At 41.7% G+C, this 18,838-nt stretch overlaps 1 protein-coding gene across 6 annotated transcripts in view; it reads right to left on the reverse strand.

The window, feature by feature from the left end:
* Nucleotides 1–435: 435 nt before the first annotated feature.
* SP9 (Sp9 transcription factor) overlaps nt 436–18,838 on the reverse strand; it is a 50,572-nt gene continuing 32,169 nt past the window's right edge. For 2 of the 6 annotated variants that reach the window (XM_039495895.1, XM_039495897.1), the window contains 3 exons: nt 8,966–9,116; nt 4,697–4,930; nt 436–2,528 (listed from right to left, as the gene is read on the reverse strand). In XM_039495895.1, the coding sequence (XP_039351829.1) occupies nt 1,176–2,495 (1,320 nt within the window). In that variant the 5' untranslated portion in view covers nt 2,496–2,528; nt 4,697–4,930; nt 8,966–9,116 and the 3' untranslated portion in view covers nt 436–1,175. Of the gene's footprint in view, nt 2,529–3,326; nt 3,495–4,696; nt 4,931–8,965; nt 9,117–10,474; nt 10,871–17,207; nt 17,358–18,838 lie in introns of those variants that run through there. The other 4 variants (XM_039495898.1, XM_039495894.1, XM_039495899.1 and 1 more) reach the window with 4 other exon arrangements.

Here is an 18,838-nt window from a genome sequence, read left to right on the forward strand (position 1 = left end):
TCATTTAGGCATGAAATGTCTTTTCCGGAGTATTGACTCTAGCGGTTTATTCCCCTGAGATCATCTCCCAACCTAGGAAGCCTTGTGGGGCTAAAGGCTTTTTTAAAAACAGTTTCTTTGCACAGTTTGTTAAATCTATTTGGGGGGCATTTTCATAAATTGCGTTTCCAAATTTGGATAGGTTTTAAACATTCTTTATTTGGGGTCAGATCTTGGGGGCCGGGGAACGAGGGTTTGAATGAGGAAACACAGTTATAGGACACAACCCGACTGAAATTTGCCTTAAAATATTTGATTCCCTGACATCAAATGCATTTCTTGTTTTTAAATCCCATTCACTTGTACTACTGTACTAGCATTGAGAGAGGAACTAAGGGTTTGCATTAAAAGCTGCTCCATATAAGGGCTGGGAAAAAAGAACAAAAACCGTAAGTATAGTGTTCAGAATCCTTTAATAATACCAAAATGAAAATATTAAGTCAAGATTTTTTTCATACAGATAAACGCATTTAATTTCTTTAAATGACCTTAACTTACGTGTGTTTGAGTGAAATGTTAACTCAACATTTTAAATAGCTTTTACATATATACCGACTTCCACAAAGTGCATCAGAAATTTAAAAAAAAAAAACTTCCTGAATTTCAGGAATTCACCAAAAAGGACAAAAGAGAGACAAAAATAAACCCCCTATGAGAATCAACGCTTACAAGAAAAATAAGAACACAATCTTTTTTGAACCCTATTTATACAGATGTTTATGGACTACAGAGGAACTGTCTCAGACTTCCACTTTAATGTCTCACCTTAAGCCTCTTTTAGGATGGTTTTTTTTTTTAAATAAAAAAAGCGTCACTGTAACTAGATTTCGTCAGGCAGGACCTTCTGTAGCTAGAGACTAGTAATCCACACCAAGGGCGGTTTTAGGTCCCGTTGGTTTCCACTGCTCAGTCTGTGCGGGCTTGGGTCTCGCTATTGCTCTGCATCAGGAAGCTGGGTCAGTGTCAGTGTCCTGCGGGGCTGAGGGGTTGGGCTGTGTCTCTGGGGCTTGGCCCTGGACCCTGCGCTTTAGTCCAGTCGCTCCTGCAGTCTGAGCGCAGTGTGGGGGGGCGGCTCCTTTGCCTCTCCCCGGCCTGGGCTTTGCAGGGGAAGAGGGCGGCTGTTCCGACCGGGCTCCCTACGAGTCGTTTGGCCCCGCGGTGGATTCCTTGCCGCCGCCTCCCCGGGCAGCGGTCACCCCCTCGTGCAGGATGAGGTCGGGGGACTCAGAGCGGGGGGTCTCCAGGTTGCTGGCGTCCGTGTCGCTGTCGCTGCCCTTTTTGCCCCCGCCGCCCCCGTTGTGCGTTTTAATGTGTTTGCTCAGGTGGTCGCTGCGCATGAAGCGCTTGTTGCACACGGGGCAGGCGAAGCGCTTCTCGCCCGTGTGAGTCCGCAGGTGCCGCTGCAGCTCGTCCGAGCGCGTGAAGCGCTTCCCGCAGAAGAGCCAGTTGCAGACGAAGGGCCGCTCGCCCGTGTGCCAGCGCAGATGCGCCTTCAGGTGCGAGGTCTTGCCGTAGACCTTGCCGCAGCCCGGGATGTGGCAGCTGTGCAGCCCCTTGCGCCGCAGGCTGGCCCCGGCCGGCCCCAGCCTCTCCGCCTCCTGGCAGTTGGGGCAGTCGCAGGTGGCCCGGCCCGAGTACCTGCGGGCGGAGCGGGCTGAGCCTCCCCCGGCTGCGGCGGCCGCGGCGCCCGTGATCATGGCGCTGGCTGCGGCCACCGCCGCGCTGGAGTCCGTGTAGGAGGGCAGCACGGGCTTGAAGCCCTCCTGGGTCAGCAGGTGCTGGCTGGTGGAGAGCAGATGCGAGGCGGCCGTGGAGCCCAGGCCCGTGGAGCTGAAGGCGGAGTGGGTGAGCGAGCTGAAGTCGGGGTTGTAGGTGCCCAGCTGGGAGTGCAGCGAGGCCTGGGGGGCGCCCGAGTGCAGCGAGCTCTGGAGCCCCCCGGCGGGGTTCTGCACCTCCAGCCAGGAGCCCGGGTTGGTGTGCACGTCCCACCACGAAGAGGCCGCCCCGTTGGCCACCTCCCCCGCGGCCAGGGTGGAGTGGAAGCCCGACTTGTACCACGATTCGTAGGGGTGCGCCATGCCCACCCGCGGGTACAGGCTCTCGGCCGCAGAGCTGTGCACTTTGGAGATGAAGGCCGACTGGCCGCCGGGCTCCTGCGGGGACACGCCCGCCGCCGCCGAGTTGGAGAAGAGGCCGCTGTAGTCGCTGCTGAAGGCCGAGGAGGTGGGCGAGGTGGAGGCCAGGCAGAAGGCACTGTTGGCTGTGCCCGTGCCGCTGGCCAGTCCGCTGGAGCCCCGGCTAGTGGCCACCGTGAAGCCCGAGAGACTGGAGCCCAGGTTACAGCTGGAGGTGGAGCGTTTCCAGGGGTGAAAGCCTCCCTTGGCGAAGGCGCTGGACTCGGGTAAAGTGGTCAGAGGGCTGGTGTTCCCGATCTTATTGCAGGTCGCAGCCAGCATGGCCAGGGGAGTTGTTCCAAATCTTGGCTCTTCCTAAGGGAGACACAAAGCAAGCCCGTGAGCCTCGGAGAGCCCAGGAGAGGCGCACACGCAAACACAGCAACGTGGCTAAATACTCTCTGCCCGAAAAGTAACACTGCAAAAGTAGCCTTTCGTTTTGGATGAAAACGCCACCCTGCCCAACTTGATACAATTTCTATCTTGTTTTCAGGGACCTATAGTGCTTGAATAAACGCTACAAACCGATTTAATTTAATGATACACTTCTCCATAGTCATAATGGGGACGACCGACAGTGATGTTCTAAAATGGCACAGACGTCATTTCTTAAGAGTTCTGTAGCGGCTTGAGACTTTATGGCAATGCTTTCCTCTTTCAACGTGCGACTGTAAAGGCAAAAATCCCCAGGGAAACGAAAAAACTATGTGCTCTAAAGGCACAAGGGTTAGAGCTTACAAAATGAGCCGGCAGAAACATAAACAATTATATTGCTACATGGCTTTGGTGCAAGCATCACGCACCAGGCTGGTTCGAGAAAATCCATTCCAATTAGGCATAACCCTCCGAGTTTATTAAAAAAAAAAAGTAATTTCTTGCACAACAAAATAAACTTGATACTAAAGTCGTCTTGCATGTGAACGGTACGATTGAAAATCAGCCCCCCACGCCCCCGATACATTAATCGAGTTTGTCCTTCAGTTGCAGCACATCGTCATTTATATAACGAGAACCTGCAGTACAACAGCAACAGTCTTTCAGGGTAACAAACCTGCCCCCGAGAAACCACAACGAAAAACGTGCCGTTTGTATAGAGATGTTTCTCTGACTTACCCCAAGTATAGACGTAGCCATAGCACGTCCCTTGGCTGGGTGATGGGATCGAATGGGGGGCTCTGCCTTGCGCTCAGCCCGGAGAGATTGCTCAGTTTCCTCCTAGCTCCCCGCTTTACTCCAGTTGCACTAAGTACACTCCTGGCTCTGGAGGGCTAAACTCAGCCTAAGTGTGGGGAGCGCCTGCTTTGAAGTACCGCTGGTTGGGTCTCTCACCCAATGAGGGCGCAGAAAGAGCAGGCAGGAGCTGCCCTACAGCCAATCAGACACTTGGAGGTGCAAGAACCAGGGCTCGGGGCGCGTGCCAGTCAAAGGCACAGGGATAAACTCCGTGCTTTGGACTAAAGAAATTATACTGTAATTAACTTAAAAAAACCTGGGTTTAAATATCCTTAAGGTTGTGACATAAACCAACAAAAGCCAGGAAATTCCAAGTTAGGGCTGACACTTCCTCCGTAACTAACGGGTTGTGGGAAAAGGGGGGAAAGCCACAAAGGGTAGGGGTTGGATGTCAGCATTCACTTTGAATTTTGTCAGCTTAACCATAGATTCAAATTATTCGACTGTATTATATGTTCTCCATAATTACTTAGCCAATCCAACATACTAGCTGGATCCAGGAAATATGTATTTCTGTTTCTTGTAAAAAGAGGGTTTATTTGCTCAACAGGCCCTTCCTTTCACTGTCATTCTAGAATCTGGCCCATCAGGTAAATTGGGCAGGTGAGGCACAGACAATGCACATCATACATGCCCAAAAGTGATTATACAAATTTCTATCCGAGAACAGTAACCACATTCCAATCTGTATTTTACTCCTCTATATTTTTGTCAAAGTACTAAGTGATTCGTCATGTTGACGCAACATATATTTGCTAGTTTCTTTGGGGAAAGAACATGAGGCTTTTTAGTTACATATCCCCCCCAAAAAACGAATATTAAACTGACACGTATCTTTTTTTATATTCAGATAACTGCCAAAACAAGCCCGATGAGCGATTTATTTTATTTTTTTGCTGGAGAGGAAGGGTTTTTATAATAACAATCCCTGGTTAAAGACTTTGAATGTCAAGTTTGCAACCTGGAGCACATTTTTTCAAGCTTTATAGAAAGGCATGAAAACTGAGCTGCTAATGGCAGCAACCGTGCTTTCTCCTAGCAGTGCTAGGGCGCCCCTGGAATAAGCCTCCCCAGCACTCGCCTGTGGCCTCTGCACTGTGCACACTCCACACGCCCAGTGAGCGACAGACTTTACCTGCTCTCTGCATATGCGAAAATGTAAGTCCAAACCTTGGCTCCTAAATGTATTGCAGGCTAGTCCCTTTGATTGTAATTATTAGAAGCTTCTTAAGTAATTGCATTGAACTCACCCGCACTGTGTAGCGAAAGATCAGTAGACGGACAACTTTTTAAATATTGCGATTGTATCTGTAGCGCTGAGATTATTACGGTGTCCTCTTTCTCTGTCTTCCCGGGTGCAGCTAGTTACAGTTCTGAACCAGAAATCTGAGTGCATTCAGGCAACCCTAGCTACTTGTTCTGGATTGCAGTAATATTCTCCTTTTCCTCAAATCCGCTTCAGTAATCCAGCATAAACCCCAGCACTAGATGCAAAAATACACATTGTTAAAGGACGAGGTGGAGAAAACGCTGGATTAAGGTTCTTTTTCGCTTGTCTTTATTTCATTTCTAAATGTTCCAACGAGACAAGATAGCACGTTGTTGTACATTGTAAGCATGATCCAGTCTGCAATAACTGTACCACAACGGGCAGGGATGTCAGTGCAGATTTTCTTTCATTGAAACATGTACGGCTATTTTCAAAGGGTGTTTGCCTTTTTGACGCTGTGAATATTTAAAATAGTGGAAGTCAGGGGAAATACTGCTCTGCCCCTAATACTTTGCACGTTGACTTACGCTGAACACAGAGAGCCAGCGAGTGAATTGCAATCCCTGTCTCCAAGAGGTCTGCCTGGAGCAGATCATAAACGGCAGTTTTACCCAGGGGGGCTGTAGCGCTCCTCGGATGGAGGCGATTGAAAAGCGATGGGGGGGCTGGGAGGGAGCCCTGGAGCACAGGAAAGACTGGGAGTCCGACAGGGGCACCCGGGAGCCATCGGCCAACAGGTGACTCTTTCCTACGGGAGGAGCCAGCGCTCCTGTTTGTTTCGAGGATCTGCCGTTGATTTACTAATAGTGGGGATTGTTCAGTGGCAGCGAGGCGTTTCTGACCAACCCCGGGGCAGCACAGGGAGGAGAACTGGCGAGGCTTCCCCCCCTCCTTAAGGAAAGCTGACAAAGTAATGAATAAAATAATCTGCAAAGGGATTATGTTCAAAACCCAGCCATTTAACCCAGAGGGTAAAGGCACCTGAATACCACTGGCCTTTTCACATTTTGTGTGTCCAAATCCAGTCACATTGTTTCCCTGTTTTTTATACACGCATGGGTTGGATGTTACATACAATTTTAATCAATTTGATAACAACAAAATTAACTGAAATCTACTAAAAAGGCACACTTAAGAAAATAGACGAATTGCAGTGAAATAGGAAACGCTCCTAAAATCTTTAGGGGGTCAAGAATTTTCTGACAGATTTTTTTATACGCCAAAAATCTAGTTTTTAAACAAAGATCAATGTGTTATGCTAAAGTGTTGAGCTGACTGTTAAAACATTTGGGGGGATAATGACAATGTAACAAAGGCCTGGTTTGGAGTGAATCACCACCCTTTTAAAAGTTAGAGCAATTTTCAGGAGAATAGCTTTCAGCAAACGCTTTACATTATTCAAAACGGCCAAATAATGCTCTATTATAGCGCCTGAATGCTGCCAGTCAGCCCATAAGTGCAATTTGTGCAAAGGCTCGGTGCCTTATCTCCACTTCTTTATAAAGAGGTGAATATAAAACAATTTCTTCCAAACCCAGACAGAGAGCACGAAAATTGCTTCCCTTTCTGCAATCAGGGCAATTTAACTGGAGTGCAATTAGCACTATTAAATGTCGATTCTGCATAAACAAATCTGACTAAGAAGCGAAAGTGGGGTGAGAACCTCATATAAACTGAAACTGATTTTTTTAAATTATGTATCCGGGTCCTTTACAATTGATCCGTGACGTTTTTATCTCGGAATATATTTACATCATAAATACACTATGGCTAAATCAACATAAATCTTTTTTAAGTCTCAGTGTGAGTACTAATAAAGAAGAATGGTCTAATTAAATGAAACAGTTCACTTCCTTTGAACAAATATTGTTTCCCACCTTCCCTTTAACATAGATCTTTTGATCTCTGCGACTACTAAAGTTGCTGTCTTCAGGAGGTAAAGCTGGGAAACAATTCGTTCATTAAAGCTGATTGGAAGGCTCATGGGTTCACATTCAAGAGCGTCAGATGAAATGGTTCTTCTGTTCAAACAGGGCTCTGGGAAAGAGCTGCCAAATATTTTCCAAATACATCGATTTAACAGCAGTTAAATGTGAGGTTGCTGGACAATTTCCCGGGAATCCTAGGACGGACACGGAATTTACACACTGATGTTAGGGGGGCGGGGAGGGAGGAAGGTGTAAACCTTTCCAAGTTCAGGAGAAGCAATCAGATTCTCCGCCAAACAAGAAACGTGTGGGGGGAAACCCGCAAAAATGCCCATCGCTTATACAAATAATTGCATCCTGACATTTTTAGCATCAGGGCTTCCATAGGAACATCTCTTTCAATTATGCTTTCCATTTACATGATACAGACTCCATTATTGATTATGAGAGCAGCGCCGAGGGGGACCAGGTGATAAAATAATAACTTTAGTTAAGAAAAGGCTTCCCCACTATTTCTATGCAAGAGTAGATATTAAAAAGGGGGGGGGGGTTATATAGAGAGAGCCCATGGTGCCTGTTGAGTCCCTGAATTATTTCTGCTGTAGAGTTTTTCATTCGTGGGCAAAGATGAAGTGCAGCTTTTGATTAGAAGAACATCTTTTGTAGTTCATAAAAAGGGAATGAGCACAGGGATCAAATAGATCATGGAAATTAAGTGAAAATTATGGAACTCTCCGACAGTTTGTACTTGAGCTTTCATTTTATATTTGTTACATAACTCACTCCCACTCCCACCCTTACCCAGATAAATAAAGACCCCAAGATGGAGCAATTGATGGACGAAGCTTTAATCTTTCCTCTATCTTTAAGGTGCCACTATTTAGAGGTAACGGGAGACAAACATACTCTGCAGTTGTGAAATCTGCAGGATACATTGAAAAAAATCCTTGTCTCTTAAGTGCTCTCCAAACATTTGCCTATAAAACTAATTTTCTTCCTCGAAATTTATTTGACCCATATATTTTACCCCCCCCCCCGTTCTGTTTATCTCAAACGAAGACACGTTAACAATTAAAGGGAAGACTGCAGTGTCAAAGGAAGGAAGGTGACTGTAGACTGTATGATGATTTTAATTACTACAATTATTGGAAGATTATTCAACAAGCTTCATAGATTTGTTTACTGCATCGATAGGAAAAGCCTCAGAAACATTTTATGAGGATTTTATCTTCTTGGTTCACATTCCTTACAATACTGTTATGGTATATAGATTAGACGTGACAAGATCAAACCGCAGCAGGTTTGAAACTCAGCCAATGCTAGCGTTCTTAGCGCTATCTGTATTGAAATTAATGGGTTTCTAAGTAAAGGGAATTGAATTAGCAAACGATTGGACCCATATTTACAGAGCATATAGCTACCTTTTGCATATAAGTCGGTTAAAGAAGAAGCTCTGATTACTTAAAATGCTACCAAATTTCCGAAGTTGAGAAAGATTGGCCATGTTTATTAGTTTTGCTTTCTAAATATACAAGCCTAAATACCAGCGGTATCATTACTTTCAGATTTCTTAACTTCCACTTCTTCCTTTAGTAGGGCTCATTAGATGTGAGGGCAAGCATTTGCACAGGTAGGTAGGTAAACGCGACATTAGACACGTTTGCTCAAATAGTGCATGTGAAAAGGGAAGATTTTTTTTTAATCTCTGATCTTTTCATGTACAGTTCTTCTGATATTGGACTAGTTTTTTATTAACATCTATGGCAAGGTATGACTCAGTATGCTGGGTTGTGACTAAGGAAACTAGCTGTAGCTATAGGTATATGGGAATGTAATAAGCAAGATGACTGGCATTACCAAGTGCTCTTCAGTCCACAAAGACCAATACATCCTACAGCAGGTTTTGCCCATTAATGAATTGCTGATTTCGATCAGGAAAAATACACTGACTCTCTCCCATCTCGATATTCCCCTTTTCTCCTTTTCCCCTTGTCCTGGTATTAGGACTACGAAAGACGGAGAGCCATTCATTGTGCTCCTATGTGTGCTATAATTATTGGATCTCAAGCTTAAGGTGAATTTCAGCTGAGATCATGAACCATTTCACGTTCAAATGCAAGCTTGCAGTACTTTCCTAGTGGCAATTAGGAGCCTATTACAAGCCATTAGATTGATCAATGTACCTTAAACAATGTGAATGATTTATATGGCGAAGAAAAAACCTTCTTACATCCATTGTACTGTTCCAGAGACCAACCTGGCCCCGTGAGTCCATCCATCATAGCTTTAAACAAGAAAAGCTATTTATTTAGAAAACTTACATGCAAAGAAACAGGCTCGGTTCGTTCGTCTTGAGAGGTATTCGAGCTTTGTCTGTTTTTCTCTTTATTGGTAAAGAGACGTAGGCTAGAAGAATTGGTGGGTGGGAGGAAGAGATTTGCTGGGTTCCAAACGGATTAATTCACCTTGTACCTGAAAGAAGGAAACAAAGAGATTCCTGACTGCTTCCTAAGCAATCCCCTCATCTGCTGTGTAGAGGCAATGCAACGAGAAAAGCACTGGGTTACATGTTTGTTTAACGAAGTGTTTGGGTAGCTTTGTAGCCTTTTAATTACAGCGGGGACACAGACCCATTAGCCATTGAAGTTCTAAAACGGTAAAGGAGCTGAGACCTAACCAGATGAAGGAAGGGCTATGCCACAGCGTTCCCTACAATGGCTAAATATTCCAACTAACCTAAAACGAAGAAATGACTAAATATCTGCGGCGATCAAAGCCAGCCCAGCCCCCTCCCCCCATAGGCCTGGGTCTGTTTGCAGTTGAACACAAGACACATTGAACTTCTCACGACAAGGAAATTCATTCCAGTTTCTGACAGCCTGCAAACCAGGGGGCTGAGGGAAAGGACTGACCCACTTCACACTTGCTAACACACTTTTGGTTAGGCTTTGCCTGCATTCAGGTCGAAACGACCAGAAGCTGGTTTACGGAACTAGTTTCTGAACTCAGTGCAAGGGGACATGTTTATATTTTAATCACACCGTGATTGGATGAGTTGTTTTCACAGTTCTCTGAATGAAGTGCTTTGAATTTAAAACACTGGGAAGAAGGAAAAAACCCACACAAACTAACTAAGCTCTTCTTTTAAATATCCCAAGTTATCCCCGCTGGGGACAACGTAACTGGTGGAAATATTTGTTAGAGTGTGCACAAGAATTGCAATTGCAATGTATGTACCCTTCGGCTGGACATTTAATCCAACATCTCACAGGAGTGACGATGTTAACTAGCACGAGATTCTAAGCATTAATTTGTCATGTGCCAGTTACCGTCTGGTCTGTTTTCTACATTCTAATCGCTAGCAATCCCTTCAGAGCTTGTCAAAAGTAACCCTTTATCACATCATTGGATGAGAAAGAGGAGGAGGTAAGCACAGTGCAACAGCATCGGTACAAAGAGACAGGGTGTCAAATCCCATCAAGAGATATGAGCCTTTTTTTTTTAAATCAGGGACTGCATACCATTAATTTAGAATCTGTTTTTCCAATTTGTTCATATGAGATTCAAGCCTATTTATTTACCAATCTAGTTATCAACTGGCTTCTCTTCTTGATTTAAGAAAAGATTAGTAAAATGCATCATCTACCATGTAAACCGAGCAGTAGAGGCAATAGGACGACGCGAACTGTCCTTCTCTATAGGAGATCCTATAATGAGAGAGGGAGTGTTTCTACTGAGTCTGACAAATACCAAACTCGGTTCTTCCCTTTCTTACAGAGCCTACACCATCAAGAGCGTAACACACAGAAGCCGCAGAGTGTCCTGCTTACCTTAAAGTTGTCCTTTCTTCTAGAGAAGACGAGAAAGAAGAATAAAGGACATGGAGGCCCTGTTCAAAGGCTTTCCACACACCGTCCATTTAGTCATTTAGCTTTAATTTTTTTTTCCCCCCTCGCTCTCTCTCTCTCCTTTTCCTCCAAAGCTTTGTACTGGACACCTCTCCCGGGAGGGTTACTGTGCCAACTTCTCCGGACAGGTCCTATCGTTCCCTTACTTTGTCTCTGTGCAAAAAGTACAGCGACTTAAAGTGCTTTGCTCAAGCCTAAACCCAGACTTGAATGCTCGCTTGCGAAAAAACAGCCTATGCCTTCATAAAGTGCTGCTTGAGGCAGTTATATTACATCTGGGTTGCATTGCCCTGTAATGATCAGTCTTCTTATTGTGATCAAGTGAACTTTTACTAATCTCCACATTTATTGTTTAGGTAAATAGATGCTGCTTTTAATCAATATGGAGGGCCACACCAATGCAACTCAAAGTAACTTAAGTCAACTGTAAAGAGTTCAATGTGTGTATAATTGCAGAGGACGTCAACTATTCACTTCAATCTAATTCAATGTCTCTGTACAGGGGGGAAGGGCGGGAAGGGGAGGGGTAGGGAGAGAGGAAAGGAAAAAAGAAAAAGCCACAGAGGCCAAGCAGCAGCCCAGCTGAACTTTCAGGTTGCTTAACAGATCGAAACAGCTAGGTGTGCGTAAGCGTCCGGGTGCAATACAACACTTTCTTCCCACACAAAAGATTGATTGCATCTTGCCCTGGCATTAAATGTGCTTTTATCAGAAGAAGCTGAAATAATGCATATGGTCATTTTAAAAGAAAGCAGGTTTCCTTTGCGAATACACCTATTATTTCAACAGTACTCAAGAACTGTTTCAATAGGGCAGGTTGTTGCTTACAGAAATACATTTGAATATACACTAAGGTTTTAAAAAAACATTTTAGTCTGAGTTATGCCTGAAGTTCTCATTAAATTTACCATTTGCAAAGGACAGATTAAATGAAAATGGCTTTTAGAAAAATAGAGCTGGAAATTATTTTGGTCTTTCTGACCTGGAAAAGGTGATAATTTACAGCTACACCAGATATTGAATATGTCTGGGCTTTTAGGCGTTCGCTAACAGTTTCAGTTCTCTACATAGCTGAACTCGGTCTGGGACCATCCAGGAAATCATCTTTTTTGTTTGATATGCTTAAGAAAGCAGTGAACTGAAGAATTTCCCACTGCAGCTGCAAACCTAGCTGAAACAGTATTGAGGGAGAATTGGTCCTTTTTGGACAGAACTGAGGCATGAATGCTGATTGTCAACTCTTTATAATATTTCCAAAGCAAATATAGTTAACTTCTTTCTGTTCTCTATCAGTGCAACCCTTCTTTCAGGTCATTTACATAAATGTCTCCCCACTGGCTATTTCAGACTTAAACAATCAATAGAACATTATGTAACATAAGACAGGTGGGGTCAGTGGGTTCCCCCTTAAAGGATCACTTTGAGTGGGATTTCTCAAACTTCTAAGTGATTTAGGAGCATGAGTCCTATGGACTTTTAGTGAGATGTGTTCTTAGGTGCTTTTGAGAAATTCCACCCTTTGCACTCAGTTTCCAAATTCAGAAGATGAAGTGGGTTTTCGCCCACGAAAGCTTATGCCCAAATAAATTTGTTAGTCTCTAAGATGCCACAAGTACTCCTAGTAATTTTTGTTTATACTGTAGTGTGTCAGCAGATCCTAACTGCGAGATGAGATTGAGTCAGGAAGTCAGATGGGAACTAGCTGGTTTTCACTTTTTGCAAAATGAAGTAAAATAGGCTTTTCAGACAAGGCTTGTGGAATGGACAGGAGGGGATGTCATGTCTATCATGCTCCTACTTTATTACTGAGAGTTGAATCCTGTCGTCCTTACCCAGGTAAAAGTCCCATCGAAGACAATGGGAGTTTTATTTGGATAAGGATGGCAAAATCTGGCATTTGTTGTTGTTACCCGGTGGATAACACGAAACAGCTACTCCTCCTGTATGGAACTATTTTTGTGAAATGTCTTGTCAAAAATGTCCTTTTTTTGTGGTTATGTGTAACTTGCTGTCTCCATCTGAACTAGCCTAAGAAGGAGTGCCAAATTTTACTCCGAGCTACATAATTGGGGTTGAGAATAACATTACTGATGCTGTAAACATCTGATGTTTCCTTCTGTAGAATGATATAACTTTAGGTCTTTAAATGACACTTTAGTTTCCACTGCTTTCAGTTCCCTGGAGCGTACTCTTATTTAGAGTGCTCAACACAATCTATACTTGAATTTTAGTCCTGTTTTAATGGGATTGACTAAAACGATTATAAATTCTAAGTGGGGAGAAGACACAAATGTTTGCTATCCCTAGGTGGCAACCTTTTTAAGTGTCTCTGCCCAAATATCTGTTTAGGGCCTACACTAAAATTTACAATCCGGTGATTAACTTTTGAAATGTGGGGAGGATCAAGAGTAGACATGAGCAATGTTTGGAAGGGTGAGAGGAGTTTAAATAGTCATCAATTACTAAATACTGTGACGATATGGAAAAGTATACAATCACATTTTGTTTAGTACTAATGCTCGATTGTGATAATTTGGGAACCATATTTATCACGCAACAGTTTGTTCTTCAGTTTACACAAAAGTAAAACCATTTCATTAACTAGATAAAACATTTGCAAATAAACTAGGATCTTCTGGGAAGTAATAAAACCTTCAAAATACTCAGTTTTCAGTGTGCCAAAAGTGCAGACTAGGAATACAACACACCTTATTTACTTTAACATGTGCTTACGTTGGCCAGTGGAATCCATGGGCCAATGTTTATTTGTATGTGTGAGAGTACCTAATCATATAAACCTAGATATTATTCCAAGATAGTATGTATAGGAACTTGTGAGGGGTAGGAGAAGGGTATGATACCAAGAGCTTTGAAGCTCTGTAAGTGAACCTCTCCAAATGAAAACTATTTGCAATTGAGCGCTCTTGCTCTCTCTCCCTCACTCACACGCACAGACACAAAGTATGATTAGATCAGGAGGGGGGAAATCCCTTTAAATTAGTTACTCTTCAAGAAAATCCAGTCAGATTAACAGTTTTGTAGTTCGATATGCGACTCCCCTTTTGTTACAATATTTTTCAAACCACAGTTGCCATAGCAACCAAATATATTTTTCTTTAATTTTTTTTTAATCTGTTTGAAAAAAAATTCTTGCCAGAATTCTTTCATAATAGCTTCCATTAACTGCAGTGACTTTTATTGGTGAGGCCAGCACTGCTGTCTCCTGCTATCACGTCATTCACAAATCTAGCAGATGTTTTGTTTGCTAAAGCCAATTTAAGCTTTATAAAACATGTATTTTTTCCACCTCCAAGGAGCAAATACCAATAAGGATGGGATTCTGCTAATTTGATAGCAGCTAAAGCACTTGATACCCACCATGGTAGCAGGCGGAAGCTAAAAATATCTAACAATCCCAGTCATTTCAACAAAATAAAATAATCCCAAAACAAAGGCCCAACAGTCAGACCCATGCTTTCCCATAAGAGTCTTATATACTGGAGTGCCAAAAAAAATGAGGGAGAGCCCTTTACTGAGAGGAGTAGCTAGTAATCTCAGGCTTTATCATTTAATATATTTCTGTTAAACTCTTGAAATAAATGTAGCTGTAAAAGAGAGCAATTTGGTACAACTGAACACCAAGTGTTGTAAAATGGAATGCACCTAGTATATTTAGTCACAGCAAAAAAACCCCCAAATAAATAAATAAAGAATAACATGTGCAGTGCGGCTGCCTGATAACATGTGGAAAATTTTCACAGGGTTTTAGGGTTCGGTCATTGACTTGAATAAGGAATAATCACCATGATAACTGCATTGTTACAGGCACACAAACTCTAGAGTGACAAATATTGTCAGTTTTTGTTTAAACTCCTAATAATTAATTTCATTATAATAATTAACTTGCCCTTCCACAGCAGTTCCCTTCTGAAAAAGCTCAAAGCACATTATATACACATCAGTTAATAAAGTCTCACAACAGCTCTCTGAAATATTATCTCCATTTTATAGATGGGGAAACTGAGGCACGGTGTAAATTACTTACTCCAGATTACACATAGGATCAATATCACATTAGATTTCACATTTACATTCTATGTGTACAAACTTGACCATTTCACCTTTTTAAAGTAGAAAACACAATTTATCCATTCATATTGCACATTTCAGGAGCTGCACTTTTCTTAAAGGTACACATTCAATAAACCTACTTATTGTATCTATTTACATTCAGAGGGTCCTCTTTGTACTAAAAAAACTATAAATTTTTTTAAATGTAATTTTGTTGCAAATGGCATGGCATCCAAAAAAAAGAGCTGCATGACTTTTAAGGTTCTAACCTCAAGTTTAAGAACCCCTGCCTTAGAACAAAATAAGGGTGTGTAAGCTGTGTGTGGTAGTCTTAAGATTTAGTGAATGGAAAACTAATAAAAGATAGCCATCTAGTGTGGGCATATTATTTTTCTTGGGGTGTGTGTGTCTTTTTAGCCAAATGCTAGTTTTTTAGGCCTTCTACATTATTGATTTAAGAATATATCGTTACATATCATATGGAACACTTTCTTTCCATCCATCACTTTTAGCAGCTGAGCATGCAATTCTTACTCATGTAAGTAATGCTTATTAACTCCAGTGGTGATACTACAGATTTACACAAGTATAACAGAGATAAAGATCTGCCCATTGATTTCAGTAGGACTACTCCCATAAGTAAAGGTCAGAGATCTAGCCCATTGGTTTGTTGGTGTGGTCATTAAGAACTTTAGTGAAAGGTCTGCCTTTAAACAGGGCCGGCTCCAGACCCCAGCGCGCCAAGCATGTGCTTGGGGTGGCATGCCACGGGGGGCACTCTGCCTGTCGCCGGGAGGGCGGCAGGCAGCTCCAGTGGACCTCCCGCAGGCATGCCTGCGGAGGGTCTGCTGGTTCCGCGGCTCCGGTGGAGCATCCGCAGGCATGCCTTCGGGAGGTCCACCGGAGCCACGGGACCAGCAGACCCTCCGCAGGCACATCTGCAGGAGGTCCACCAGAGCCGCGGGACCGGCAACCGGCAGAGCGCCCCCCGTGGCGTGCCGCTGTGCTTGGGGCGGCGAAATTCCTAGAGCCACCCCTGCTTTTAAAGCAGCATTTTATATTTTAGTTTCTGCTGTCTGGCAGAAATAATCACAACTGATATATTTAGATTAAAATTTCATGGGGGATAGCAATCTCTTCCTTTGCATGTTGGTTTTTATTATTGTGTAACTGAAGGGATAAAACTTTCTGTAATTGATTTTTCTCCCCATCCTTGCAAAGTGTTACAAACATATACACACATGTAAATATATGGCAGCTTTTCAGAATGCTGAGCTGTAGAGAAGCAACAGCCGATCCAGAATTGTAGTTTCTCTTTTTGGCTTAGGAACACTGATGTGAGGAGTCTGATCTAATACTCTTTGATCATTCAGGTCACTTTAAAATAAAAAGTGGAAGTGGCATTTCAAACTACTGCAATTTAGAATGACTGATAATATTAAGAATCTTTATCTTCACATCTGGCCCACTAGTTTTTATTTGCTGCATCTTTGTTACCCAGTTCAAGATCCTGTAATACCTGCAATGAGTTTGCTGTATTGAAAGAAAATGACAAGTAATATACGTTCCTTTGTAATACTGCATATTTTTGGAATGAGCATATGAAGAAATATGGGTGAGCTGTATTATATTTAGCTAACAATTTAAAATATTTTGTTCATATGCTTTAATAATATAGTCCTATTTTATTGTGTCATCAGAAGTTGCTCTAGGAGGTGTAAAAATCCATAAGAAACCTTTCAAATGTAGAACTATTGGCACTATTTGAATTTCTGTACATTTACTGTGATCTTTGATAATGATTATAGCAAATGTGGGTGAGGTAATATCTTTTATTGGACCAACTTCTGTTGGTGAGAGAGACAAACTTTCGAGCTTACACAGAGCTCTTCTTCAGCTCAAAAACTTGTCTCTGTCTCCAACAGTAGCTTGTCCAAAAAAATATATCACTTCACTCACCTTGTCTCTCTAATATCCTGGGACCAACATGGCTACAACAACACTGCATACATCAAATGGGACAGTTTAATTTACTGTAGGTATACAAAATTATTTCTTAAATCAATAATACACATGTTCCTTACAGCTTACTCATCTCAAAAGTTATGAGAAGTGTCTCAGTGTTGATCTTAACTACTTTAACATGACTTTTTATTAGGCTCATGATTTAAAATAATTACATAAAATGCTTCTTGCTAACTTTTTAAATAAAAACTGCTGCATTATGTTAATAGAGTTGAATGTTCATTGGCCAACTCTACAAAAGGGTTACTCTTTGAAATGTTCTCTAGAGCTTTAAGGCATTTGAGTGTCTTCAGGTTGTGGTTTTATAAGTTTTTGATGATGGAAAACTGTTTAATAAACAGTCTGAAAAATATTTAAAGTTTGATTAATAACATACAGTGCCATGTAATTTTACATAATATAAAATATGAAGTTTAACTTTAACATGTGGCCAAAAGGGTATGTATTCCACATGGTTGGAAAAATGGGAACAGGAGCACTCCCATTATCTGAGCAGGAGGAAAATAGTAGTTACATTAAGCCAATAAAATAATTTTTTTAGAGTATATTCAACTATTACCTCCGATTGGGCCAGAACATCTCCTCTGCATTTTTGGATGGAGGGGATGAAAATCCCATGCATTGCCACCCAGGAGGATATGGAATTCAGGAGTGCTGCTCCTTTGCCCCTCATTACATAGTTTGGTCACTTTTCAATAACTTTTAAGTTCTAGAAAAGAGGAAAGTGTAAGTTGCATTTTTGTGTTGGAATAACTCAGGAATCAAATTTGGATTTTACAAATAGCTTTTTCTATTACAGAAACAAAATTTAGGCTAATTATTACAGTTGATAAAAATGGGCCATTGTGAATTCACACTATGTTGTCATTAATAATGTTCAACTGCACTGTTCTTATTAACCAGATACAGCATAAGGGCTTGAAACAAAGGATGATATACTGCCTTTATACCATCTGCGCATGAATTTCTCATTGGCATCATTCTCATTTCTCATTGTGCATGTAGACAGGGAATAGTATATTGCCAAATACGTGTATAGTGAAGTGGTTTCACAGCATGTATATGTGGCAGTTTCCATGTTTAACTTTTGAACTGCTAATTTTACACAATCCTTCAAAAAATACAGAACTGCAGATCTACAGATCTACATATCCTCTCCGTTGGTGAAGACAGAGCTAAAAACAGTGGCACGGTCTTGGTTAAAATACAGAAGTTCCTTCTACAGTATGCTACTATCTGAAATATACATCCATATTTGGATCATTCTGCTTTCAGATCTAGAAATGCATCTTTGAGGTGAACCAAAATGTTTAACTGAGGATCTGTGAGATTCGATTATCCTCCCCAAATATGCTTGATTCCAAATTCAGGTGGAGCTCATACTTAAGCTCCAAAAGGGGGGATGGATGGATGGATGTTTAGTAAAAAAAAGTGCTTAGTAAGACATACTAATTATGTATATTCTTCTTAGCTTTACATCTATTTCTGGAGCAGTATTACCAACTCTTATAATTTCATCTCATGACTCATGATTTTTGGAGGATTGTTTCTTTTTTAATTTTCCCAGAATATCACAATTGCTGGCATCAAATTCACAAATTTTCCTGTATTAAAAATGGCCTCCATCTCATATTGCTTTAAATGGGATTGAAGCCAGAGAGAACCAAAGACTGATTAGGTGGAGCTGCTCAGTCTTCTATGCTGACTATCTACTAGCCACCTAGGTCTTCAAAGGTTCTGGATCCACATTGCTTATTGAAATAAATGTGACTGTTTATCTTTTTATACATTTTTATTAAACTGAAATAAAATATACATATCACCAAAGCTAAGCTATTAATAATAAACTAAACTTAAAAGGAAAGAAAACTACTATCACATCAGGTTAAAATCAAACAAATTAGTCTCAAAATTGGATTAGATTTAAATAATCAAATGAATACCAAAAATAATCAAGACTTTTCAATTATAAGAATAAGTCTAAAAAGGTCGCCTATAAATCCCAACTAAAAATGTTGTCAAAGTCTATCCAATTTAGGGCTTGAATGGTTAAGTATTTTAATACTGAAGCCAAACTATTGTCTAATATCTAAACCACAACCTCAGAGCCAATTATAAAGCTTCCTTGTTAGACTACAGTTCTTATGTGATGACTAACTCTTTCCTCTCCCCTTAACAGACATGTGGAAA

The sequence above is a fragment of the Mauremys reevesii genome, linkage group 11 (genome assembly GCF_016161935.1).
Source record: "Mauremys reevesii isolate NIE-2019 linkage group 11, ASM1616193v1, whole genome shotgun sequence".
NCBI classification, from domain to species: Eukaryota; Metazoa; Chordata; order Testudines; family Geoemydidae; genus Mauremys; species Mauremys reevesii.